The sequence below is a fragment of the Diorhabda carinulata genome, chromosome 1 (assembly GCF_026250575.1).
Source record: "Diorhabda carinulata isolate Delta chromosome 1, icDioCari1.1, whole genome shotgun sequence".
In the NCBI taxonomy this organism is placed as follows: Eukaryota; Metazoa; Arthropoda; class Insecta; order Coleoptera; family Chrysomelidae; genus Diorhabda; species Diorhabda carinulata.
In genome coordinates this window covers 34,415,520-34,442,437 of record NC_079460.1, presented here as the reverse complement: position 1 = coordinate 34,442,437, position 26,918 = coordinate 34,415,520, and the positions used below count along the sequence as shown (strand labels likewise).

Sequence of the window (26,918 nt, the reverse complement as noted above, 5' to 3'; positions counted from 1 at the left end):
TATTAAAATCAAAGTTTGCATTATAAATTATTCACAAAAGATGCCTTTAATAGGAAAAAATCACCATAAAAGTTACTAATGAGATATGTCTACAATTTCTAAAGCATATACAGGAATATCCTTGTGAAATCGTTAGAACCAGCTCAATACCAATGTACATCGAGATAAATTAAAAGAACCATTCTACTGAATTCCCAGTAGACTAACCAGACTAGTGGGAATGTGTGAATACTGTTTTTCATTTATCAATTTTGAGTGTTTAAGTTGTGATATTGTAATTCCAAAAGTATATACAAAAGAGCAAAAAATAGTTATATAGATACAGTCGCTTTAAGTACCCATGAGCTATTTTACCAAGACAAAATAACCATAAATTTTTCTACGTTTATATGTATTTGTGGTATCTCAACGGTACTAAGACTTTTGAAATAAATATCAATTGTATCACCCAATAAGATACGGTTCTTTAATATATGTTGTATAAATAAATACATATTTTATCTTTAAAACAACTTGATAGTGAGACGTTTCTCTAGAATTCATGGTCCGTGGCAATAATTCCACTCTTAACATAACTATTAATTTAAAATCAAAAGCCATTTCGAGATTAACCAGTAAATAATACCTATAACAGATATACAAACAATATTCCCTTTGTTTCGTCCGCGTAATTTTAAATTTAAATTAGTACTGTAGGAACCAAATATTATCATACAGTAGACTGTTGTTAATCCAGCAGATCACACTAGGGTTGTACCGAATTAGTGACAAACTTCGGATTACTGGAAAATGATAGTAAAAATACAAAAAACTACAAAATGAGTCGAGTTTTATTTCCAAGTTTCAAGTAAAAAATACATATTACAGACAAAAAGAGTCTTTTAAGAAATAGCGTTTTAAAAATAATCATCTAATGCTCTACCTATTATAAACAGAAACGTGAACATACCAATACTTACAATTCCGGTGGACTATTCTATTGGAGTAAAGAAACTATCGATTTTCTTTTGCTTCTTGGCTTGAAACGGCACTTCAACACATCTCTTGAAGCATCTTTAAAACAACAATATCATTTGCGGAAACATAATTTTCTTTTGGCCACGTTATGGAAGTAGGAAAAGCCCCCCAAAAACCCATTGCAGCATAAAGGCTAACTACATGAACAGCAGACACTTCATCTCTATTATAATCATCTCAAGAGCTCAAGTGTTTTTCGCCCATCATACCTAGCAGACGAATTCCAAGACACTTTTTGAATTTTTCTTCACTTCCTTCACTGGCTGAGAAATCATATTTCTTAATTATTTTACCGTAGAAGAATGTGGCTTTTTCTTTGATAACTTCTCTCCTTCTCAAAATCAACTAGAAAAGCTTGTTTTACAGAAATATGTTGTTTAGAAAAAAAAATACAAATACCCATATTACCAATTGATACTACAGAAAAAAAACAATCAAAATGTGTTCCAAAAGATTTATTGAACTACAGTATTCATACAAAATATAAAACACATATTGGACGGATGCATATAAGACACTCATTTGTGAACGATAATCATGGTTCAAAACCACAAGTTTTTGTAAAACTATAACTATGGAATATTAATTTGGTTTTTCAATAATTTTAAAAACTATTCTTACTCCATTGTCTTTTGTCGTAAAACGTGAATTAACTTAGTAAAAACCAAAAAAATTGCATTGCATGAAATTTATAACAATAACCATTACAATAATAACACAGGTCTACAAAAAAATTTTTGTTTGGTGCCGCTAATTCTGTTATAATTTGGTTAATTAGTCCGCAAGACGTCGTGATAAGCTTTCAAAATCGCGAAGCTACGTTCAGATTTGTATCGATCGATCATAACCTAAAAAATGTATTTTATTATACTTAATGTCATTGTAATTAATTAATTTCTTTTTTTAAATGATAATATCGATATGCCATCGTCGAGAAGGTGTTGTGTAAATAATCCAAATACATTTTGTTATATATGTGGTAAATATGTAGTAAAAAAGTTTAGAAAACCGTTAACAGATGCAGTGAAAAAGACATACGTTGATTATTTTAATATAGAGATGAAAGCTCTGGACAAACCGTGGGTTCCAAACATTGTGTGCAAGTTGTGTAGTGAACATTTAAGACAGTGGGCAAACGGTAAATGTAATCATTTAAAGTATAGTGTGCCGTAATTTGGGCAGAAACGAAAAATCACATTGATGACAGCTGTTATTTTGGTGTTGTAGAATTACAAAGAATTAGTTCATAAGCTCTTAATTCGTTTTAAAAATCTTGGATGTAATATGAGCATAAAAGTACACTATCTGGACAATCATTTAGACAAGTTTCCTGAAAATCTTGGAGCGTATAACGAAGAACAAGGAGAACGTTTCCATCAAGATTTGAAGGTGATGGAAGATAGATACCAAGGTCGCTGGGATGAGCATATGATGGCAGATTACTGTTACTGGAGTATTACACGGGAATGTCCTGAAGACATCAACTGGAGAAAATCTAAAAAGAGGTGCTTCTAACCTGTAAAATAATGAGTAATTTAATTTGTTGTTTTTTTTTATAAATTTATTAAATGTTTTTTGATTTATTTACCCTTGCGAAATCTCAAAAACTACAAGTAGCATTAAAAAAGTAAGTATCAATTTTTATCAGGGTACCGAACGTACTTGAAATCTGTTTTACTTTTAACAGCACCAAAATCATTGTAGGCCTGTGTAATGTTTCAAGATGTGAGAAAAATATGTACCAAAAATTTCATTTTTTCCAATGATTCCTTAGGCTTAGGTTCTGAGATTCCTTAGAATTAGAATAATTCAGCTTTATAAATAAAAAACTTAAATTGTATCATATATGTGCGTTTATAGATAATATTGTGCTTTAATATAAAAATCTATAATAGAGTGATCAAGAAAAATATCACTGAAATCTTAAGGCCGTAACTCATATTTATTTCCTAACAGAAATGCTTCAGCGATTGTTGAATACACAGGCACAAGTGTTATAGGTATTTATCAATAATAAAAAAATAACAAGTTTTAACAACACATTAAGTAGCTAAAAAATTAATATTTATTTCAATGTAACAATAAAAATGAGAAAAGAAACTAAATAAATTTTCATTTAACAATTCAAAAAATAGCAAAATATAGACAGGAACAGAAAAATTAAATATGTATTATGTTTACCTGTTATGTGTTTTCTAAAACTATTATACCATGGTATAGAGGCACTTATATCAATTTAGATTTCATCAATAATTATTATAAGAAGTAAACCAAGTAACCATCAATTAATTTACATTGTTATTTTCAAATAACCATTGGTTGTGTCAGTATAATAAATACTATCAATTGAATTTGTATATAAGTTACAATATTTACTCTAGAAATGGAAAAATAACAACTGGTTAGATCTGTTTCCATTTTTTACTGTCACTCCTAGAGATACTATGATTTTTCCAATTTTAAATTTAGATATTTAAGAAAATATCAAAATATTTAACAGTTCAGGCTACAAATCGATGTTTTTGGAAGCTTTTGATTTCCAAAATATTTGGTTTTCTGTCAATGTCAATTTTCATTTTAATGTGTCCAACCACTCTTAAAAAATCAATTTGTGATTAGCAATTGTAGAAAAGCGTAACACATTTGTACTCTGATGTAAGTTATTTTTAGCCCGAGAATTTGTAGTACAAGTAAATATCATCTTTTTTTCTTGTTAGAGATGTTACTTAAGAATAACAAAAATAAAACATACTATTGATAGTATTTCATAAAATAATGTAGCATAAAACTAAAATAATGGCCAGTAAGTGTTAAAAGGTAGATACTTTATCAGAAAAAAGTCTGTTCATGAAACTAAAGAAATTTTCCATTCATTTAGATATACCTACTAAATTATAACTTTTGACATTAGTAAATTCTTTATGAAACATTCCATCCCAACCGATGCTGAGGATTTGGCTGCATCTGCATGATCAAATTTTTAGATTCTCTTCTTCTTTCATAACTGAAATATGCTTCTTTGTACATGAAGTAAGCAGCAAAACCATGAAAAAAGAAAGACAAACATGCCATGCCATATGACCAACATAGGTAGTTGAAATTTGGATACATTAGCCAATCTCTTCTGACATGTGATGCTCCAAATATAGCAATTGCCAAAAACATAAATACAGCTAAAACAGAAAAAAAAACAAAATATATCCAAATTATAGAACAGCTATACTATGAAAACTCTCCTACTCAATCTTTTCTTCTAAATATACAAAACAAAGTATGAATTAATATTCATTGTTAAATATGGCCAGCAACGAAGTGCATTCCTTTTTGAAAAATACTTTAATATTATTTTTGCTGAGTCTGAACCCTCCAAAATTTTATTCTAGAACTCACTGCATGTTCTTGTCATCAGAATTAAGTTAGCTGGAAACTTAATACATTGGTGTTATTAGCAAATATGGTTCCTGTAATAAATATTTCACTGTTTCTTACGATTCCCCCAAGAATAAATGAAAAGTATTGTATATTAATGATCTGTCTTTATATATTCATAATTCTATGGTTTCCTGTGTTATTTTGATGTTGTATAATCTTTTTCAGTAGTTCTTGGTCCATTTTTCTGTGACTTATTATCTTAGATTGTTAATAAGTGCCTGAATATCACAAAATACTGCCTTATAATTTTCTAATGCATTCTTTATGAAGGTATTCAATTATTCTGGCTGTAATAATAGTTTACAGCATATATCCATGATTTGTTCAAATAAGATAACCTCATGTATAGAAGTAGTATCAATATTCTTAGAAAAAGTAGTTTCAAGTTTATATTTATATAATTTTATAGATAAAGGTTTTCCAATAATTATGTATACAATTGTTAATTTAAGCAATTACTTGAAAATCAATGAAAATGTGATACTTACTCACAACTGATACAGCCACAAAATTAATCGCTGATAATATGTACTCTCTTTGTAAAATAAAATGCAGAGGCCATCTTACTAACTGAAACGCCATAACAACTTGAGCACCAAAGCTCAGTAAAAATGCTATGGTGACAAACGCTTGAACTGTCATCAACCATACAGGCAATAACCACTCCCTGATAACATAAAATTCTTGACTGAATACATGATGACAACCATCAAACAGATGATCAAATTGGTAGTAAGGATAGCGAAAACCATCAAAGCAGTATTCCCATAAACCCATATGCTTGAATTCAGAGAATGTGTCATCAAATGATTTCACCCAGTATGGACTGAAAATGAAGCAATACATTAACATCTATTTCATTTTTAAGCCTGGTAATAAATCCATTACATATATTCTAAATAAATGGTAGCCTTAAGAGCAACACATTTTTCAAATTGAACTATAAATATTTGACAGTTCAAATGTAAATAATTTTCTACACATACCTACAAAAAGCAATCATAAGAAACATCCCTCCAATGTATGTAAGAAGAGCTCCATTAACTAGATGTTCTAAAAAAAATAGCACATTATATTATTCAACCTATATAACATTTTTTTGTATTTTTAGTAAGTAGTGCATTTTTAGTTTATGTTGATAAATACATTTGACAGATGTTAAAATTAGGAATTCGAACACAACAGTTACACTTACTTGAAGCCTTTGGGTAATTATTTTTTGGATCTTCCCTCATTATTGATCACTCATAAAATCTAAAAGGAAGAAATCTAGTTCCAAACAAGAATTTTTACCTAATTAAAAATTACTCACCACTCCACGCCCTTTGTGTTTGTCTAAATTAAAGACTGTTTGAATAACCGACAAATGACAAATCTTCTTCTGGTCGAAGTTAACTTTGACATTTGAAGCAGAGAAATACAACCACACAAGAAGCGACTCGAAAAGGAATAGGTTTCAAAATCGTAACGTCATTTGACGCAAAATACTGCTAGAGCTAAAACTCGCTACACTGAAAAATATAAATATTTTCTTTTTCCCATCATAGAGCCATATTCTTTAGAAAAAAATTATTAAATGCGTATGAGCGTTTGCTCCGTTATTTTGGTCGATTTTCATTATTTTCCATTTAAATTAGGTATTTTATATTTCCCTACACACACACAGTTACACATTTCATTGCAGTGTACATATTGAAAACTTTTTCGGTGTTTTCTGTTGTATTTCCTCCACCTTAAAATTTTACGCCCTAACAGATTTTCACCGCCTCACTTTAGTTTCCAGATTAAACATCTTTAGTTAATAGTTCTTTGTTTGAAGACCAACGATGACTAACTTGGACTATGCAAATATTACCGACTGACACAAAACAAGTAGTCATGCCAGTAGCATAACTTAGTTTCTGAGACATCCAGGTTTTTAATGTCTCAGTTAACGCTAGCTATTTTTCGAAAAATAAACATTCTTATATTCTAATATTTATGAATTTATAAAGTAGGACAAATCGTACATATCAGAATGAGTATGGAATCGTGGAGTTTAATTATTAAAGTTGATGAAAAAATGCTTATATTATTCTCACCCAGCTAAAGTGAAATTTCATCATTTGTCATTGGTTAATTGAAAAATGAGAAGACAATTTTCGAAATTTTATTTAGATTGAGGTTATGGAAGTTTTGAATGTGGATTACTGTTATAGTTGAGTTATACTGGAGCCACGTATTCATTACTAAGAAAGAATCGGTTCTTTTGCTTTTTTAGGATTTCTCCATTTTATTAGGAAGAAAAAACAAATTATACGGTGTATCTTTCTTTAACGCTCACAAGGTTTGTTACAGTCTTTGTATCGCTCTACCTAAGCCTTGGTGATCGTAGCGTAGTGAATGTTCTCTCTGCGTTATAGATGATGTCACTTACCTCGACTAGGGGTGGACAAAATAATCGATTAATCGATATATATTTTTAAAAATAATCGAGAATCGATTAATCGCAAATAATCAAATAATCGAAAAAGATCGATTAATCGGAAAATATAAAAATATCGATAAGATAATCTTGAGGTCTTTAAAAAGTTTCGCGGCTATGGCATACACACTATTTTTCATACAGTCGTTAAAATAATATAATAATCAATTTAACGATTAAAAAATTTATTTTCTGAATAATTATTTCAACATAATTCAATATCAGAATCTTACTAACCAAATATCTTCTGTAGGTTCATTATTTGGTTTGTTTTTATTGGGAATCAAACCATAATGTCTTGTGTATGTTCCTAGTGGTATACTCGCTCTTGTTTTTTGTAGGAATCAAACCATAATCGTTCTTTTGAAGCTTTATTTCCGATTTTAGAATAATCGAAAATTAATTATTTTCGATTAATCGATTATTTTTTATAGTCTAGCCTCGACTGCGTAGTGCCCATTCCCATAAAATATTGATGAGTCATCGCCGGCTTTTTCTCAAAGCATGGCGGCCATTCTAACCACAGCGACGAAAAGATTCATTTTTACAATCCCGAACTTGGCGTTGCAGTGAAAATGCGTTTGTATTTTTAGAAATGCTACAATAAAGTGACGGGAATCCATTTTGAATTGAATTTTATCCCAGCCTTTCACATACTCGTATAACCAACGACTACGGCTTTTTAACACACTTTTATTAGTTTCACCTGTATGTTTGCAGACTTTTTGGCCAAGATTTCACACTTTGTACTTTTCAAAGACTGGCGACAATGCAATAATTCGATCAAAATTTCTAATTATATTCGCCAGGAATCATAAAGCTCTTTTTGTATCCTTTGAGATTAAGAAAGTGCGGACTTTGGCATTGGGGGCTTAAGTGAAATATAGACATGTAGGTACCATTTAGAATTGGCTGATGGCGATCTTACTTAATCAGCTTATGCACAGTATCGATTATGTCTAGCATAACAACGGATTCCATCAATAGATCAACTAAGCATGTAGTGCTAATTTATAATTACTTTCAGTTATTTATAAAAAAGTGTATTTGAAATTTTGGAACATTAAGAATAATGACAGTAAAAAACTTTATTTACAAAAGTACAAGATAATTAACAATCAAAACCATACAAAAATGAAGTAACTCGTTGAATCCATAAATTGTGGGAACAAAACAATTTATTTTTTTGATTATAACAATCTTCTTGAAGTAAACAACTAAAACATTCAAAATTAAATATTATCTATAAAAATAATATGTGAATTATATACTACAATTCTAATTTACAGTTTATAGACTACAATATGAAATTCTGAAACGTGTGAACAATGAAAACACAGCAATAGAAGTTTTTTCAATGGGAGGATTGAATTTAGTTTGTGAAGCATTCATTGTATAGAAAGAGAAATGTTTAAGACAAAAGGAGAACAGTACACGAGATTCCAAAAATGTTTTCGAGGAATAAAGCAATTTTTTTTCTACAATAACAATGCTTTGAATGCAACCGTCAAACACGTCAAGCTAATAAAACTAGATATAAATTGATTTCAAATTTCACAGTTTTTGTTATCATTCTATTTTGGTTTTCAATTAAACAAAAATAATTATAGGAATGATTCCTGTCTTTGTTTATTAATTATGAGGGGGCGAATTGAAAAATTTGAATTTGAATATGTCGAGATAGTAGATGTCCTTTTAAACATTTTATCGGAAAAACATGAACTAACAAACCTATACTTTTGCCACACTTGAAGTTTTAAAAATTTAAACTAGTGCTTAGTTGAAATTTCCATTTAGATGAATCTATAAACTTTAAATTAAAATCGAATAACATTTTCAAACAGTAATACAATTAATTTACATTTACAAACATTATTTGAACGTTAATTTAGTGAGTTTCAATTACAAAGGCACTATATTACAATTCCTTTAGTCTTATTACAAAGTAAAAATAATAATGTCAAAATGGAAATGCTATATCTAATACAACTGGACGGAGAATGAGTAACATTGTAGAATACTACAAAAGGCAGAGAGTAAATTTATTTTTGTTATTAATTTCCATTACCAAATACTCCCAATTTTCAATTCAACTTTATAAGCTAGTTATAGACTAAACATCAAAATGGATATTCTATATATAAGGAGAAATGATCATGTAGGTACATCATAAAATACATATTATAAAAGGCAGTTCAACATTTGATCATAAGATATATATTCTGGAATAAAGTTGTACTCATTATTTTATTGGGTACAATTCACATTGTTAATTTATATTTTAAATCTATCCAATGACATCTATACAATCCTAAAAATAAAGGATATTATTTCTTAATCTCAATAGTAGCTTTATGTTTTAAAACCACAGTTCTCATTCGAACTTGAATCACGCTTCTTCCTTATTTTAAATAGGCAATCAAAAATCGAAAAGCGTTGTTAACAATATCAATAACTAATATTGTTGGCCATTTTTGGAAGCTACGATTTTTTATATACATCTACTATACATAACTTTGTTTTATCAACGATTACAAATGGTGTCAATATTTACAAGCATCAACATTACAATACTCAATAAGTCGTGTGACTGACACTGTCAAATCCATATGACGTTTATGAAGTACAAATTTCAAAAGACCATGTGTAAAATTTTATGAGATTTTAATTGGTCAGGAAGAAGTGAGAGCCATTTAAGTGAAGCTACTTTTGTTATTTTCAAAACAATTTCGTGTTTAATTTAACATTGCTTCTTGATAAAAAAAAATACTTTCTAAGCTCAACTCCATCGAAAAGAACCATGCTACTGGTTTGTTAAATTTAAACGTGGTCGTACAGTCACCGATGATGAACGTTCTGGACGTCCAATTGAGGTGGCTACTCCAGAAAACATCAAAAAAGTCCACAGATTGGTTTTATCTAATCTTAAAATGAAATTGCTTGAGATAGAGCAGTGTTTGACCATGTTTATGGCATGACAATGCCAAATATTAATTTGGAAGGAAATTTATTTATTACGTAAAAAACTAAGTTATCCTGTGTATTATTTGATAATTAATAAATAAAAAAACATTAATGTCGAAGTAATGTTCAAATTTCTCATTTTCCACAGGAATTATCTATAGTTTGAAAATGGACAACATATTATTGAATTGTTCGTGTATTTGGTAGAAATTGTGAAATAAAAGCAACCATTTTAACCATCACACTGTTGAAAGAATTTTTATGAAAAAATGCCAAACCGAGCAATTAATTTTTGAAAAAGTATCTACCACATGACCTTTTTTGACTAAATGAACCAAGTGTGCTATTGAATTTGAAATTTTTGTTTAAAAAGTGTTTAAACGCAAATTAAATTTCATCAATTAAAATAAGGAAGTCAGGGTCAATTTCTTTAAACGTGAAGTCGCATGTGACTTTGATGTTAATGTCATCAATTACTCAACTCGCAATCTAAAACTAATTCATTGTAATCATAGTTCATAAAAAACATATTAAAAGGACGAAACATTTTACATAATAATTAACACTAAATTATAATAGTTCAACTAATATATTACCAAATTTTTGGTATGGTCGTATCAGTAACCCTTATAACGTTTCGAGATATGTCTTTGTTCTTCAAACCTACCTTGATGATATTAACGCAAGTATTTTTAGCATAAATGACTTTGGAATTAGTCTAATTAAATGTAAACTTCGTCGCTATTTGTTTTTAATATTAAAATAATTATATTGAAGGTAAATTTATACAATGATAGATGAAAACTTGTATGTTATACATGCCACATTGGTGTTTTATAGCATTATGAGGTGAAGTAAATAACTACAGTCAGTAAATGTTAATATTTATATTTTTTATGATTGTTGAGCACAACTGCGAATGAATCCCCATTTTTTATAGCAATGATTAAATATCCAACGAAAAACGTGCTAAAATTTAGTGAATGGTATCACTATTAAATTTTACGTATTCATATGATTGATCGAAAATTCGTTTCAAGAACAATATAAACAATTTATAGGGTGAAAATCAGAAACTGTCGAAAAGAATTGTGAAGATAAGTAGACAGAATTGACATTACAAAACCAAGTATCTCGTTTGTAACAAGCAGCCGCGTTCAGTTTTGCTCAATTTGAAATAAAGAGGAACTATGGCTTGCTACGAGAAAAATAGAAGTACCAAGGTAGATTTGAAGAAATTTTTTATCTTGTTCCTCTAGTAAATCCACCACAGTTCTATTGATTTATTTTAAACGTTAATTCGTGTATTCGCTTGGAAGACATTTCACGACTTCTAAAATTTTAATAAACCGATTAGTTCTACCAATAATACAAAATTATTTGTATCGTCCTTTAATCCACATTTATTTTTCGTATTTATATAAATATATACGAGGAATTATCATGAAAAAATTAAAATCCTCTGTATCTGAAGACTACTTATTGTAGAGAAATTTTGTTTCCCTAGAGTAGAGACAGATGCTTGTACTTGTCGCACAGTTGGTACACAGGTAAGTAGTAAAAGTTTCCACTCGTTTCTAAGAGAATGAAATGAAAAGACGTTCAAATATTGGTCGCTTATGGTAGTATACCCGCTTCTGATATTCACAGTCAAATCGTAGATTTTGTGATCATGTAAAATGATTTATGGAGAATTTTGCGTGAAATTTCGTCAGAGCAGGACTGAGTTATGCTAACGTGCAGCATAATGTCCTTCTTTGGGTTGCTGTTATGACAACATTTCATCGATCACATCATTACAGGGGATGATACCTCAACACGTCCTCAAAAATAAAAGGTCAGACACAAATCGGGACGCGTATAGCATGTGTGAGGTGACGCTGCACAGCACGTAGTTTTGTAACCTACAAGATTGACATTGACGCAAATTGATGATGCAGCGCGAGCTCACAGACGTGCCCCGCTGTAGTTCAGACACAGTTTGCCACATGTGTTGGTGACTAGCAAGTCTTTCCTTAATTTTTTACGAAAAAATGACAGAAGAAAAATTAATAGAGGCGGTAGGGGAACACAGAGAGCAGACTGGTTTCGATTCATTCAGAAATAATTAGCAAAATCAGTATCACTAATTTTAGTTGTAATTATAAATTTTCCAGTTTTTTCTCTTCGTTAGAATAGATTCATTAGGTGATTTGAATTTCTTCCTCGTCAAGGAATAAAACAATATTTCCTCCTCAGCATCATCCGATTCTGATTCAGAACTTAAGTTCAATAACAACAAAAATATCAGACATTTTTTATGCCAGCTAGTCGCGAACTGCCAATCAACACCAAACCCCACCGTTTCCTCTTCGAAAACGCGTGGCTCAATATGCGGATCACTAAGCAGTACGTATAGCATGTATGAGTCGTGTCTCTCGTGTCAAGGTACCTCAAACGTTCTATACATGTCCCAATTTCCTCCTTGCCTAACAGTGGACACACCCTAGATCACCAACGTCAAAGAAATTTAAAGTTACACACTATGACGGTAAAATTTGTCAACAATATTCTCAGACTAGACCAACATCGCCGATGATTATTGTAGGTCTGTGAAGAAACACAGAATCTCGTGCAATTAGTATACTGGATAGAGCAGGAAGCCAGGAAATGTTATGAATTATTTATTGAAGGATTATAAGGAATTAAGGAACTGCACGTTTCAGAAATAGTCCAAGAAAACTGAATGAAGAAGGTATAATACAGTTTTTAGATTTCAGTCAACCTTTTTGAGATCACTCCTCGTATATATATATATATATATATATATATATATATATATATATATATATATATATATATATATATATATATATATATATATATATATATATATATATATATGTATATATGGTTTATATTTTTCCTTTAAAAAAATAGTATCAACCTAGAATAATGTAGTGTTAAAGTTGATAATAAGTTCAACAATGATAAAGTCATATAAAATGTGAACAATCGTCTAAAATAAAAAAGATGGTTACCAGCCTTTATGTTCAGGTTCCATTTCGAACCTGCTTTGGGATTCTGTAAGTCTTCTTTTTTTCTTTTTTTGAATATGACCATCCACAAAAAATAGCGTCGAAGCTACCAAACACGCAATTACACCAATACAAGCCAACGCAAATGACCAGCCAAAGAAATTATTTTCATGGCCAGGCATCCAACCATTTCTGTTTCCCAATGCTGCAAATACGATTACCGCTATACCCCCCGTTATTCCTCCTATCAGTAGAATCCAAGAGTTGATTATTATGAGTATTATGAAATGTTGTTGATCTGGTCCACAACATAAAAAGTAAATCAATGTTATAATGGCTGCAATTAGAATGCATATAAAACAAATTGTAAAAAAGAATTGAGTGGCTATCATAAAATCGGGTATTAGAAATCCTCGTATTTTATCATATCCTGTTGTGAAGGGATCGTAAATCCACCTGCAGCCGACAAAAAAACGTTTATATGCTTGATCTTGGTGGTATGGATCTTGCAGTGATCTGAAACAATGGACCCATAACCCCAAACGATCTAATCGAGCACCTGTTATCCTGTAGTCTGACACTAGCCAGCTTGGAGTGGCAAAGGCAACAAATATTGTTACAAAAGCAACTACGAAAAAGCCTATGGCGACATGTCCAGCCAGAGAACGCTTCTTTACCTGAAAATTATAAAAGATACTTAGGCAAATAAAAAAGCATTGAAATGTAAACTTTTTATAGTTACAAATCACAAGTAGTTCCTGCGACTTCAAGATAGCGTATAGATGACAAGAATCTCATATTAAAAAAATGTATCAGTTTGTTTCTCAGCCTGATCATTCATTGGCAATACGTGAATAGATAAATTAACGGAAGGAAGTACCGGTTGGGTAAATATAAACGGGCTGTCGGCCATATCTTAAAAACTGGTTATAGCATAGCTTCGAGAAAAAAATTGCTTAACAGAAACGGCCTTGAAAAAAAAACAAAATTTTTCTAATTAGAGATTATTGTAATACGTAATGAGTTTCTACGAAAAAAAATTAAGTAAATATTTTCCATTGAAAATCAACAAACAAGTACTCAATCTGTGTTCGTACTTTTAGGTTAAATTTGTGACGTACTGATGGGTTTGTTCACATTTTGTTTTTAAAAAGTTTTCGATGAGAAAATAAGAACAAAACAAAGGTCTTTATATGTTTGTGTTTCATTTTTTGTTATAAATTTTGATGATATTGGTTTTTTATTTGTTCATTAATAAACAAAATGATACTAAAAATGTATAAAGAGATCTTCGACTACAGAGGATATTTTATAAGTAATGTCGGTTTTCATATGTGAAAATTCTGACGGCTTAATTTAAACACAGTCGTCACTTGTTAAAAATAGTCCTTAATTCTATGAAGAGTACAATTGCTTAAGTTTCTTTTGAAAATTCTCTCTTTGTTCTTTTCTAACGACGCAGTACGTTCTTTTAATAAATAGTTTGGATTACGATAAATTTGAAATACGTGTAGTGTCAAGGCATTATTAAAAATAAAAGTTTAAAGCTGCCGTAACAGCAAGGAAAATATATTAAATTGAAGGGAAAGACTCATTTAATTGTTTTAATAGTGGAGATCTGACACTTGAAGATTGTTCGCGCTTAGATCGTTAGGAAGTTATAATCTGCCGAATACAGATGATAGTTTTATAAGACGCATTGTCTTTGTTACTTTCTATGAAAAATCAATTTATCCAAACAATATGAATATGAAAAATCCGTGGTTAGACAAAAGACAATTACCAGAATCCGTCGCAAAAAAGAGGTCGATTCGAGCGGAAAGTCTTATTGTGTGTTTTGTGGAATTATGAAGGTTTATTGTATTTTCAAAATCATTACAGATAGTCGAGCTGTCCAATGCTAATGCATATAGTATATAGACAAATGATACGAATGTATGTACAATGCTTAACCACATACATTGAATGTTACAGGAATAAGATCTTGATGGTATTGAGCTACTACCACATCCAGTATTTAGTCCGGACCTTGCACCCTCAGATTACTATTTGTTTAGATCCATAGCGAAATTCTTGAGTGCAAAAAAATGTGAATCGAAATGCAGTGCGACAATTTTTTTGCATATAAGCCTAAAGAATGGTTTTACCAAGGTCTGAATGTTGGATTGAAACCGTAGGATACAATGGGCTATACTATAAATATTAATAAATATTTTTGTAATATTTAATGAAAAAGGAGGACTCTGGAAACCGATATTATTACAGAGACACCTTATATATTTTATATAATGTTTCGAAATTTTTCTCTAATCAAGTTAACTAGAGTTGATGTTTTTTATATTTTCAAACTTCTCTTTAATAATTTTTGGGAATCATCCACATTTTTTATGTAATTTTACTTAAATTATAATGAAAAACCGACATACGCGAACTAAAACTGAATTTAACAATACAATTAGTACACCAAGTGACGTCAAAGACGATCGCAAAAACGAAATTTTTTGACAAACTTTATCTTCTTAGGATAAATAGATACTCAAAACAATTTTCCCAGAAATGTCTGTCATAAAGCGCTTTTGATTTTTTTAGAAAACCAATTCTTCTTGGAAAATGTTGAACAAAAGTATGTAGTTTATATGGAAATACCAACAGAATTATTAAAACTGTATCCCGATATATTTTTTAGCCCAAAAATATATCATGTGGTTTTTACCATTACTTCGACAATTCAGCTACTTACGTATTTGTTAACGTAATGACCAACAGGCCAATATTTGAATTGGAAATGTGTGATTGATATTAAAAAATGAATTTAACAAAAAAAATGGCTAATCTCGGAAAGCAGTTTTTTCAACTATACGATATAGTTGAATTGAAATCTATTAAAAAACTTTTCTTAGACTAGGAAATACAGATATATGAGTCCATATCTGAGATTGTTGTAAGTAATTTTAAAAACATTATACAAATACTTAGAATCAATTAAAGTCGATAGACCACTTGCACGCTCTTGTAAACTTCCAATAATGAGCCACTGGATTCAAGAGATGATTTGAAAATGAAACAAAAAAGCCAAGTAGAAATATCTTTAAACAAATCCCACTTTCATATATAAAATAACTTGTAGTCTTTTCAAAATTTACAATTATATCAATAGGTTAGTCCGGAACTGTTTAGAAATTATTGTACTATCAAACAAGTGTATCACACAATAAATGAATAAAAAAACGTTATATATCAATTAGCTCCTAGGGCTCGTATATCTATATGATAATCTTATGTGGGTCAACCTAAAAGTTATGGAAGTGTGCAAGTTTATAATCATTTTATGAGTATTTGGAAAGGTGTTATTTTCTACAGTCAGCTATAAATGTTATGAAACGGGTGCAGCAGCAAATTTGATTAATTCGTAGAAATAAAAATGAGTAATTGGTAAATATGAAACAATAATAGGTTGACTCATTGCATTTTAGTCCATTTAAACTTCACCAATGCATTAATACCTAGCTCTATTATTTATGAATTATAATTGAATGTACGTGCATAATAATGGAAAATACATAAACAATGCATTCTAAGATGTTTTTTATCACTAATAATGATAAATAATGAAAATAAAACAAAACAATAACGATTTTTTTTAAAACTCATGTTTACCTCCTCCATAGAGTCACCCATTGAGTCATCAACAGTTTTCACAATGTTTTTCTTAACTGGTACTTAATTAGGTACTGCACTTTATATGAAAACTATATTTCTCACAAATGTTGTAAGCGTTGCGTTTAAAAACGTGTAAATACAAACAAAACAGAAACCACGAATAAACTTTTTGTGTCAACTGACAAGCGCACGGCGATAGATGGTTGTTGTTCATTGACCACACCTGTAAAGACCACAGCCACATAACAGAAAACTTTTGCCTCGCCATAGTCGCCATCGGTTACCTTTCCCCTCTAAGATGAGCAGTGGCGTTGCGTGTAATAGGTACTGATAAGTTTATTGTGACAAAACTTCATGAACTGATCTTTAAATGGAATAAATTCCTTCTGTCCTGAGCAATTGAGAACAAAATATCTAAGTCGCAACATATAACAACAAAAAATCACTTTATTTTTATTAAAAAATATTTATTTATTCATAACTATTTTGCCCCTTCCAAAATACTTTGGAAATATTATGCTTTTGGCAAAACCGCGAGTTCTTTCAACGATACGGTGTTGTCGGTCTTATAAATATATTCATAGATATTTTTGGGTTTTGTTATCAGAAAAAATATCAGGGGATAAGTACGGAGACATACATGATTACATTGTAAATTCAGATTCATCACTAACTGAAAGAGCTCGAGGATGAGAGATTTATGTGACGAGAAACTAATAGAAATGATTGAACAGAAATAAAATTCGTAAATCATCTGGGAAGAATTGAAAAAAAAAAGAGTTAAAATTGCAGCATTCTTCTGATTCAATTCAGGCATAGATAGACAGCTACCAGTCTACAAAGTAGTAAAGGAGCAGAAGATTAAGAACATTTTACATTTCCAATATCTGCAAATAGGGTGTAGGGAGAACATTCATATCACTGAAGATGTTCACTAGTAGATGGGTCGAAAAAATTTTTTTCAAGCAATATTTTGCTTATCTAATATTTTTAACCACCTAAAACTGAGAGAGTGGCAAACAAAGAGATCTCAGCTTCTATTAGGGGCAACTGTAATAAATAGAGCTACTATTTGAAGGGTTTTTAAACAAGGATAGTAGCTTTGAGCGGTAGTGGTATTCACATAGCATTCAGGGAGACATGATAGAAAACAGAAGTTTACTATGAAAAAAATGTATAACCACACAGCTGTATGGAAGGCTTAGAATTGTCGATAGAATTCTTATGACTTAAAAAAAATAGTACTGATAATAAAGAAATAATTTGATAATTTTCAAAATATGACTCTATTTTATTCTACACAATAGTAGAAAACGATTCTGCTAGAATCCAAATTGTGTCACAGAATGCCACTATCAAGACAAGCTTTTGTGTAATTCAGTGCAAAAAACAAGTTTTTTTAATACTGGAGATGATATTATATTGTGAATAAGTTTATTTTCAAAGAGTTTGTCACCTCAAAGGATCACTTACAAATTGGGAAAACATGTTCTATTTAGATGTAGATTTAGATTTAGTTGATGTATGATCGATTTGGTATTTGGCTCTTCAATTGTTCCTGCAATGGGGAATGTGAACTTAAAGTTTATAAGCTTGTGGTTTAAATCCACCGTAACCGGAATTCAAATATCAGTTTCCTAACTTTATTTTCCTACTCACCGTTTCCAAAACTATCTGACTACAGAACATTGAGAAGAAAATGATAATTTCTCCGCAAAAGGAATCGATGAAAAAAGTCATCACATTAATTGTATACATACTCAAATCTCAAGAAAATATTTACCTCCTGCGCCAAAATTCAGATTCAACCACAAAAAAATAACGTTACTTTCGATACAATGGTGATGTGAATATTTTGTTGTCAAGTTCCTCTATTAACCTTAAGTTTAGTTTACGTTTTTTGGTGTTGTTAATACTATGAAAAGAAGTCTTATGATATTTCCCAGACTATAGCTGTAATTTCATTCATTCAATGACAGTTCGAAATCATCAAGTTTACCGTTGCTATATCACGTTGATAAAGTTCATAACAAAAAATTCTAAACTTAAAAAAAGACTTTTGAACATAAGTGTATCTGTTAAAATAACAATGCTTAATATTAACATTTTAAATGTGATAGTATAACCTACTTTTAGTTGATAGTATAATGATAATTGAATGCAGTATAAGGCGTTTTAAAAATCATGAAATTCTTAATAAAATCACATGGAACTAAAAGCTTGGTTTATGCAGTCAAAATTAAAACTGAATTAAACTAAACTTTATTAAGAATAAAGATGTAAACAAAAAAATACCACCAATACAGACTGATCTAATGTATTATGTACTCATAACTTCACAAAATTAAGGAATAAAACTAAAAAGTTAGAAGTTGGCGAACTCTTAGTTTAATTTAAATCAACTGTTAATTCTTTGCATTTCAGTGTCTTTCAACTAGTAATTTAATTTGTTAGTTTAATGGTAATTTTCAAGACTGACCTGACCTATTCTGTGCTCATAAAATTAATAAAATTAATAAAATTAAACTAAGAAGTTAAAAGTCTCAGTTTAATTTTAATTTAAATTTACTGTTAATTTTCTGCATGAACTACAAGTGCCATCTCAGTGTCTTTCAACTAGTAATTTCATTTGTTAGTGTAATGGTAATTTTTAATTTTGACTGCATAAACCAAGTCCAATTCTAGAAAAGGGCGAATTTATTGCAGAGTTAATTGAGTACCTACTTATATCATAAAATTATGAACAAATGTAAAAAGACTAAAGAGATGACATAGTACTACGCCTATGATGAACTATTATATCTTAATCACCATTCATATAGACAAACAATCAGAAAATAGAACATTCAACTTCTCACGTTAATATTCTCTGGGAACGTTGGGAAACAAGACATTATTTTCAAGGTTTAGGACGCAGCGAAATGTAATAAATGTTCTTGAACTACTTTAATAAAAGAAATAATACATTAGTTGAAATATAAAAATACTTTATTTTGTACAAAAATTAACAATTAGTATCTGCTTGAAAACAGATATTCAATACAAACTGCTGTTGAATCAATAATAAACATAATACTTTCTAAAATACATAAAAAATTGGACGGAAAATCGCTATTCTCAAAGATGCAAAAAAACTTATATAAAACAATCGGGCAAAAATCCGAGATTCAGCTGTTCACAAAAGAGTAAGCAACTAAGGCATAACATTAAACTAAACAATCAGGACATCGGAAAAGTTGTACTTTTAATATATCTATGCGTTTTAAGTAAAAACGACAATCGAGAAGATCATCTGCTTTCAATATTTATTATAATTCGAATTTTTTTAAAGAAAAACAACAGTACGTTACAAAAAATGTGTAATGACCTATGTAGTTTCCGGACTTGAACCTATTAGTTTGTGAGTAAAATATAGCATGCTATTTTTAAAATATGTACAAAATTGCTTGTAAACAATTGCCTTTGGTGGACAAATACTTTTGAACACTAGCAGATAATTATTGAAGTATTGAAATTTCAGTATTTTGACTGCTAGATGGTCTTTAGAGAAGTTATGAACCATATATATTTCTATTATTGAAAAAATCAATGATGATTTCTATAGAGATTATGAAATAGTATACGAGATTATTAAAGAGTTGAAACTTTAATATTTGAATTACCGAAAAATGGAAATATTGGAGAAATGTTGAATTTTACATGTATATTAAGTTGAATTTGGGATTTGGAAGAAATATTTGTGTACGTACAATATCATTTTCTCACAAGTACTAAAAGCAACAATGACCTAGATTCGTTTCACATTGTTACTGGATTAATTGAACGTTTTTGGGTAATGGCTATATACATTGTGCAATACGAATTTAACTAAAATATTTTAACAAAAAACACTTTAAATGTGCGCGTAAAAATAAGTATTTTTAAACAATATATTCATTAATATAGTCAATATTAATGAAAAATATCTGGCAGTGCTTTTGGTATGTAAACATTAAGTAACACATAAATACATTTATCAGTGTTTTAGTTATTACAAAAAATTTTCAGCTTGCTTTTGAGTACAGGCTAAATAGAACTTTTACATCATAAAGTGCAAGATCAAGATTAGAAGTATCAAAAACATTTATATTTTACAGCACAAATTGTCAGATAATGTACATTGTCTACTATTGTCTGCCATCTAACATCTTTACTTCAAAAAGCATGAAAATACCTATAAGGAGACTTTTTTTTGGTTTATACTATGTTTACATGCATCATATGTGCATTAAAAGTAAACTCTGGTACATTATTGTTGTCCATTGCAGAAGCAAAACTTTTTCTAATGTGCGGGTAATTGTAGGATGATATGCAACATAGATATTTTGATTGCAGTTCAATTTTAATTTTGATGTGAAATATGGTACATCCATTATCTTCTTAGGAATCATCAAATAATTATTTACACTTGTATAGGTTTTTATTTTGAGCTTCTTTTGTTAATGGTTTTTTCACTCACATAAAAACCTTATCTGCCTTGTTTTCTTTGCAAGGATTATTAACATCTCGCAAGTACATCCATTTCTAAGGTGTGTTTATCAACATATTGGATCCCGCCAAACGAGTTTTTTTGAAGAGATTATATATGTTATATTTTGAGTTGTTTCATCTTTCCCAAAAACAGTATCATGTCAAAATAAAGAAGTTAACTATAAACTCATTTTCAATTAAATGGAATATGTTTTTGGCCAGATGTGCGTGAATAACAAAAAAATATTCTCTAAATGTGTTTTGCAGTATTTTTAAATATTTATTCAAAAGTCACTGCACTTTGTGAAATTTAGTTTCCTGTTAGCGTTTTTATGGTCATCAGTTCACCGGCAAATGAGGTCTTGCAATATATTTCAAAATTAATTACACACTTGCATGCGGAGTATAATAGTTAATCATTTCCTAATAATATTAGAGTACAAATGACACTGTAGTAATGTGTATTTTGTTTTGAAGTGCTTTTGAGAGCAGTGGTATATGTACTAGCAATTCATAAGAAAAACTTCAGCTCTTTGAAACATTAGCATATTTTTGAAAAAGTTCCAACCCTAAAGAATAGGTACTGAAGCCACCAAAGACATTTGACATATTTGTTGTGTAAATGTATGTTTTTCATAAGTTAGTAGCAGCTACAAGAATAAAATTAAATTGTTAAAAAATGTAGCTAACACCCTATTTCGCTGTAAATATATATTAAACAGTGTAAAACCAGATTATAAAAGCTTCAAACTTTAAAAGTTTTAGAATAAGTTATGTTAGATTTGGTAAATTGTCTACATTTTTATAAAATGCACTATATAAATAGGTTTATTATATAATTAAACAAAAACGAAAGTCGCCAAAATAAAAATATTTCTCTTCAGAAGTATTCTGAACCATAATAAGAAATAAACAAGCACCAATTTATTGGAAAAAGCAGTTTCGCCAAGCAATTTAATTACTTGTATATATATATTACATTCTCTAAATGCCCAAATTATTAAATTAACATTTATATTAACTTACATCTTAGACTAGAAGTTTTACCAACAAATTGTAAGTTCCTATCAGATAATTGTAAACTTGTTAATTTTATTTGCACAATAATGCAACATACCATCAGACTGGCAACAGCTGCTCCAAGAAATTAGTGTATTTGTAAATCACTGAAAACATTTTCAATCTTATATTTTAAAAATTAGGGAAAATATAGATCATTAATTTTATGCAGATATATTAACTAAAATTCTTTTGTATTTTGAAAAATTTCAACTTTAACAAACTACTATATTGTCTATTAAAGCCATGCCTCTCAATATAAGTAAAAGTTCTAGAGTTGCTCTTAAATGTATGGCAATATTACTGCATAAAACATGAGATTCATTTTTAATCACTTAACTTAAATACTTAAATATCAGTATGATGTGGAGCAGTTGGCTTGTAAGGATCCATTGTATATTGAGCAGGAGGAGTTCTTGAACTACCACCAAATCTTCTATACCTAGCCTTTCTAGCTTCAACCAAAAATAAGGCACCTGAAGGAATTAATAAGAGGGATCCAATGCAACCAAATGCAAAAGACCAACTTAAGTCATTATGTTGCCAGTGTGGCATCCAATCTCTATTATCGCCATTAGCTCCAAATATCGATACAGAAATAAATCCACAGAATCCTGCTAATATTAATATTGATCCATTGCTAAGCAATAAGAGCAGGTACTTGTCATGATCTCTACTGCAAAAACAGTACATCCATGTTAAAAAGGCACCAACCAAAACCAGAGTTTGACAAAGAGTAAAGAAAAACTGAGTTGCTATGAAGAAGCCAGGGAGAAGGAAGTCAAATATTATGTAATATTCTTCTTCGAAAACCCACCAACATCCAGTAAAACGATAATCATAATGATGTCTAAAGTCCTCAAAGTTTCTGAAGCAAACTTCCCATAGTCCTGCAAACAAAATCAAATATATATTTTATGAATCAAAGAATGTTCTGAAATCTGTAAATATACCACTTCAAAGAAAATGTGTTTTATCAAAATATTTTCAAAACTTGAAAAATTTTTTATACAATGAAAACTGTATTCTGGAAACAATCTGGTAGTTTCAAAATTGTTATCTAATGATAAACACAAATATAAAAAGTACCACAAGTTCCTGAGCAGTTCATAAGCTAGCAATTGAACTTTCCTCACAGACCAGAATGGGGCTGCTGAATTCTCTATTATTTTTTACAACATTGCCAAACAAAAAACTTTTATTTTTTTTTTATTTTCTTTAACATATATGGATTATTTTTTAAAGTAATTTCAATGGTCTTTAACCATTGCAAGTGTGATAACTGGCAATTGATCTCTAACATCCATAGACAATTTGCACAAGATGAGTTTTTCACACGTAGGTATTATTTCAAATAATTTATTATTTTTCCTTGAAATTATACATCATATGGAGTATAAGAAGTTAAAAAAATAATTGGATCAGAAGTTGAATGTCTTAACCATATATTTCTGCCTTTTCCTTTCAAAGCATATGTGATTTTCTCATATTAACCTGCAAAGCTTTCTAGGTCTAATCATCTGTGACTTCATATATAAACACAGTATTTGAGTTAGTGTTTTCCATTTCTGTTTGGTACCCGTTCCAATTATTCTTATTTTATTATATTTTGATTTTATGAATAAATAGAAAATAAAATAAATTATATGATAATTGCCTACATTTATGCCACAAATGCAACAGATTCACATAGTTGAAACAGGTTAAATTTAGAGCTCCAAAGGATAATTTTGAAACATTCAAGACTATCTACAAAAAATGATATTCCTCACGCTAAGAAAATCAAAAGATTAGTTTATTAATAAGGCAATTAAATAACTGGAATTCTAGAAGAAAAACTGTTAAATAAATAATGAGAAACAATTGATAGGCTTTCTTGATTAATTTGCATTGGGCTATTTATGTAAGGTTATTTGGTGTTTGGAGAGAAAAGAAACTTTTTTTATTGTACGGATGTAAATGGAAACAAATCTGTTACAGATAATAAGAGTTCTATTCTTAGAATATATCAATATTATACTACATTATAAAAGTTTTCAGATTTAAGTTAGCAAATTAAATGATAACTTATATAAGTAAAAGTTTATGAATGAAGATGATTGATGAAAACCATATGATTAAAATTTATTAAATTCAAGAAACTTCTCAATTGTTAAACTAAAATGTAAACAATAAGTGGCAAATTTGGATCTAAAAAAACTTAATAACTATTTCACATAATTTATGTATTTACCATAACCGCTAGAGTTTAGAGAAAAATGCATAAAAATCAAAGGCAGGTGGTTCTATTATTAGTCATTAATATTTCACCATAACAAGAGCCACTCCTTTGAGGTATAATTTTTCAATACTTACCAATGCGTATAAACTTGGGATCTTCAATTTGACCATCATTCACTAACCAATAAGGTGTACAGAAAGAAATAACAACAAAAATGCATGCTATTGTTGTTAAAATTATAGCACAAATACCAGTTTTTGATTTCATCGCCATTTTTGTATGCCACTTTTCTACATCTAATGACAATTTCCATCTATGTTTCTGTTTACATTTTTATCCGTTTCAACCAATGCCTTATATCTTGTTGGCAGCGCAACCAAACTAAACGTATTTCTATGTGGTCTTGACGATAATAGTCTACTAACTTGATTTTTTTTAGTTTTTTACGAACCGACAGATGTTGCAGTAGCAAGGAAACCATTCAAATCTAAACATGCAAAAGCTATAAAATTTGTAACACCTAACCTAAATGAACTTTATGAAATCGCAGATTCATTAAATATTAAACATAAAAAACCTTCAATACTAAAAGATATCGCTTTATTGTCTCAAGAAGTAGTGAATTACGTGGACAATGTTATAATAACTATGGGTTCCCAAGGAATTTTGATAGCAAGAAAAGGATCGGCGTCGGATTCATTTCTACAGAGGTCAACAAGTTTTACATTTTCGGCAAGATATTATCCAACTACATCAATAACTAATTTAATCAATGTAAGTGGCGCTGGGGACTGTTTCGCAAGTGGTTTTATTGCATCATTGCTATCCAATAAATCTGAAGAAATTAGTATTTCTGTGGGATTTGCTGCAGCGAAATTGGCTCTATTTAGCCAAGCAGCGGTTCCAAAGTATTTATTTGATAATACACATATGAGTTGGAGTACTCCAGCTAGTTATGTTACTGTTATTTAATAAAATTACTTAATTTCAAGTTTTCTTATTATACCTACCATTTTCCTTGTTTATAAAGTGGCTACTTGCTTAGATCTACAATACATTTAAAATATACTTTTACTTATGCCATATAACATTGATGGTAGCTGTTTACTTTATGTAACAAAAGGCCAAAACATCTTATAAAATAAACTCAAATCCAAATTTATAAGCGATGGCTGTCCGTCTTGATTACAGAACATACTGTGGTTTTGGGAATGAATTATATGAATTTAGATTTTATTTATATCAAACTGGAGCTACCAACAAAGGAGTCAGGTAACAAATAAATTTTTAGGTTATGTAATTATATTTTAACCATATTTCAAAAGGTTTATTGAAAAACACTGTGTACGTTGGAGTTGAACTGAAACTGTGGGCCAAATATGGTAAGTTTAACTGTATTAGATACAACCACATTCACAATAATAGTACCATATCTACTATGATAAAAATGTCTATAAATTAGCTAATAGTATGCTGCAAGCAATATTGATTCCTGAATTTAATTTTGTATATTTAACCTGATTGAATTAGGTAATTTATAATCTTACATATGTTTCCATTATTACATATTTTCCACTGAATCAAATATATATTTCATTCCTATCATATATATTTTCTAGATATGGAAAATGAAAAATGCAGGACAAAAAAATTTATCAGCACAAGATGTTTTTAAACACATTGAAACAGTTTCGACAGCTCAATAAATGTAACAGTGTATATATATATATATATATATATATATATATATATATATATATATATATATACAGTATAATTATTTGGTTATTTTTCATTTTAATTTATAGAAATTATTTTTATAACTATTCAATTAGCTGTTTTTTATTCCTTTTAAAACAAGTTGAGCTAATTATTCATTTTTCACGATTATTCCTTTATTAGTAATCAAAACATGCAGTACTATAAACTAATGGAATAGATTCAGAGATCTCCAAGGATAGGCCATTCTGTAGTTGTATTGCCAAATTTTTTTCTTCCGTCTAGAATTTCTAGAATGTATTAAAGAGAAAAGGTGAGACAAAAAAACTCAATTGAAACAAAAGAAAAAACATGAAAGTTTAATAAGAAAAATGATGGATCTGAAAAAACAAGAGAGATACAAAGAATAATAATGGATAAAGCAGATTAAGGAATTGGGAACAAAAAGAGAAAAACTTATGAGTTGAGGAAAAGGACAAATTAGTACCTTGAACCCTCATCTGACACCTGAAAGGTAAAGAGAAGACTTCTAAATTAATAATAATGTTCAATTTTTATTTAGTGTACAAACTATTATACAAAGTATTTCAATATAATTTGAAATTGATGTATTGTAGCTTTTTAATTATATTTTCCTTTGAGAAGCACTTATCTCCATACCCAAATATTTGTATATGCACTGTTCAATTGACCAATAGTTGTTTCTTAAGAGTGAAAGTAACTTGAGTGGCTTTTATTTCATTAATTTGTATTTTAAATTTGCTCAGAGATGTTTGAATGTGATTTAAATGTGTATGCTTTCCATGATTAACTCAGCTTTGTGCTTCTCCTAGAACTTCAACAAATGGTAAAGGTA

The 26,918-nt window shown here is 29.5% G+C and overlaps 4 protein-coding genes and 1 long non-coding RNA gene across 7 annotated transcripts in view; 2 read left to right on the top strand and 3 right to left on the bottom strand.

Annotated features, from left to right (window-relative positions):
• Positions 1–25,334, top strand: part of LOC130896892 (uncharacterized) — a 222,530-nt gene extending 197,196 nt beyond the window's left edge. Inside the window, exon 9 of the mRNA XM_057805264.1 lies at positions 24,783–25,334. Within this exon, the coding sequence (XP_057661247.1) occupies positions 24,783–25,315 (533 nt within the window). The 3' untranslated portion in view covers positions 25,316–25,334. The remainder of the gene's footprint in view (positions 1–24,782) is intronic.
• On the bottom strand, positions 1,458–5,870 carry LOC130896922 (uncharacterized). Of its 2 annotated transcripts, XM_057805326.1 has the most exons (6): positions 5,762–5,828; positions 5,645–5,703; positions 5,436–5,502; positions 4,938–5,275; positions 3,906–4,190; positions 1,458–1,865 (listed from the first exon to the last, which is right to left on the bottom strand). In XM_057805326.1, exons 2-5 carry the CDS (start codon positions 5,682–5,684, stop codon positions 3,937–3,939), a joined length of 699 nt encoding a protein of 232 aa, XP_057661309.1. In that variant the 5' UTR covers positions 5,685–5,703; positions 5,762–5,828; the 3' UTR covers positions 1,458–1,865; positions 3,906–3,936. The 2 variants fall into 2 exon arrangements, with proteins under 2 accessions (XP_057661309.1, XP_057661301.1); XM_057805318.1 differs by having other exon boundaries at positions 1,458–4,190; positions 5,762–5,870.
• LOC130896929 (uncharacterized) lies at positions 7,987–16,790 on the bottom strand. The gene is made up of 2 exons (XM_057805341.1): positions 16,552–16,790; positions 7,987–13,571 (listed from the first exon to the last, which is right to left on the bottom strand). Exons 1-2 carry the CDS (start codon positions 16,570–16,572, stop codon positions 12,894–12,896), a joined length of 699 nt encoding a protein of 232 aa, XP_057661324.1. The 5' UTR covers positions 16,573–16,790; the 3' UTR covers positions 7,987–12,893.
• LOC130896935 (uncharacterized) lies at positions 19,525–24,851 on the bottom strand. The gene is made up of 2 exons (XM_057805356.1): positions 24,478–24,851; positions 19,525–23,012 (listed from the first exon to the last, which is right to left on the bottom strand). The coding sequence occupies exons 1-2, from the start codon at positions 24,614–24,616 to the stop codon at positions 22,471–22,473; spliced, it is 681 nt and encodes a 226-aa protein (XP_057661339.1). The 5' UTR covers positions 24,617–24,851; the 3' UTR covers positions 19,525–22,470.
• A 145-nt stretch (positions 25,335–25,479) lies between the features above and the next one.
• Positions 25,480–26,673, top strand: LOC130896941 (uncharacterized). 2 transcript variants are annotated; one of them, XR_009059636.1, is made up of 3 exons: positions 25,482–25,615; positions 25,669–25,725; positions 25,963–26,673. It is a non-coding gene; the product is annotated as an uncharacterized LOC130896941 (long non-coding RNA). The 2 variants fall into 2 exon arrangements; XR_009059635.1 differs by having other exon boundaries at positions 25,480–25,615; positions 25,669–26,673.
• Positions 26,674–26,918: the final 245 nt, after the last annotated feature.

Bases quoted from the DNA above. Each gene is read 5' to 3' on its own strand.
- LOC130896922 (XM_057805318.1), bottom strand. From the start codon at position 5,684: ATGAGGGAAGATCCAAAAAATAATTACCCAAAGGCTTCAA. The intron at 5,503-5,644 runs GTAAGTGTAACT...TATTTTTTTTAG, and splicing joins TAATTACCCAAAGGCTTCAA to AACATCTAGTTAATGGAGCT. The intron at 5,276-5,435 runs GTATGTGTAGAA...CTTCATTTTCAG, and splicing joins CTTATGATTGCTTTTTGTAG to TCCATACTGGGTGAAATCAT.
- LOC130896929 (XM_057805341.1), bottom strand. From the start codon at position 16,572: ATGGGTGACTCTATGGAGGAG. The intron at 13,572-16,551 runs GTAAACATGAGT...TATAATTTTCAG, and splicing joins TGGGTGACTCTATGGAGGAG to GTAAAGAAGCGTTCTCTGGC.
- LOC130896935 (XM_057805356.1), bottom strand. From the start codon at position 24,616: ATGGCGATGAAATCAAAAACTGGTATTTGTGCTATAATTTTAACAACA. The intron at 23,013-24,477 runs GTAAGTATTGAA...TTTTGTTTGCAG, and splicing joins TCCCAAGTTTATACGCATTG to GACTATGGGAAGTTTGCTTC.